The sequence below is a fragment of the Habropoda laboriosa genome, unplaced genomic scaffold (assembly GCF_001263275.1).
Source record: "Habropoda laboriosa isolate 0110345459 unplaced genomic scaffold, ASM126327v1 scaffold1329, whole genome shotgun sequence".
Lineage (NCBI taxonomy): Eukaryota > Metazoa > Arthropoda > Insecta > Hymenoptera > Apidae > Habropoda > Habropoda laboriosa.
Genome location: NW_017101431.1, coordinates 224,838 through 225,637, shown reverse-complemented (window position 1 = coordinate 225,637; position 800 = coordinate 224,838). Strand labels below are relative to the sequence as shown.

The 800-nt window shown below is 25.5% G+C and overlaps 1 protein-coding gene across 1 annotated transcript in view; it reads left to right on the top strand.

Annotated features, from left to right (window-relative positions):
• The first annotated feature begins 517 nt into the window (after positions 1 to 517).
• LOC108578165 (nucleolar complex protein 2 homolog) overlaps positions 518 to 800 on the top strand; it is a 3,968-nt gene continuing 3,685 nt past the window's right edge. The window contains exon 1 of the mRNA XM_017941447.1: positions 518 to 665. Coding sequence (XP_017796936.1) covers positions 518 to 665 — 148 coding nt within the window. The remainder of the gene's footprint in view (positions 666 to 800) is intronic.

Here is an 800-nt window from a genome sequence, read left to right as displayed (position 1 = left end):
TATTTAGTTTATCAATTTTATTATATTTAAATGACATACTCAAAATAACGTTATTTAGATTTATTTTCTTTCGAGAAACCACAATTATTTATTTAATATTTAGCAAAATAAAAGCTCGTAAATTATGCTGTAATCTTATTCTATGCTGACTCGGTAATGTCGGAAGTGACACAAAAATGATAAGAGGGCTTGTAAGCCCTATAAACCATGTGACACAAAAAAGCATTGGGTGTTAAGTCTATGTTATACATGCGTAATCAGGTTATGCACGTGCGAGGTTAAAACACTGTTCAAAACGGTTTAAGGTTGTAAAAATATTAAATAACGTAAGTAAAGAAAAAACTTCTATTTTCTTTTTTGTACTTAATATGTGCGCATTATATGTTTTTCATGAAATGATACTAAGTTAAGGAAATTAGAATATATTTTTGTAGGTTATATTTACTATATGAATATTATTTCTTTAAATTTACTTGTCGAAACTCATAGTTAAGTGACTTTTTCTTTCAGTTAAATAATGAAAATAAACAAAATGAAAACTGTTATGAAAAAAACAAAAAAGTCTGTTACGAAAAAAAAGAAAGACTTGAACAATGTAACTACAGATGACTTTTTTAATCAAAATTTTGAAAATGAATCGAATAGCAACGATAATAATGATCAAGGTAAGAATACACAGTGTAGGCAAAGAGTTTGAAAATGAATTTCTAGATTCTTTTGATCACAACTATGTAAATATAAATTAGTAAAATCAAATATTAGGTGCAATATTGTATTTTAAAAATGTGTGGAAAGATATA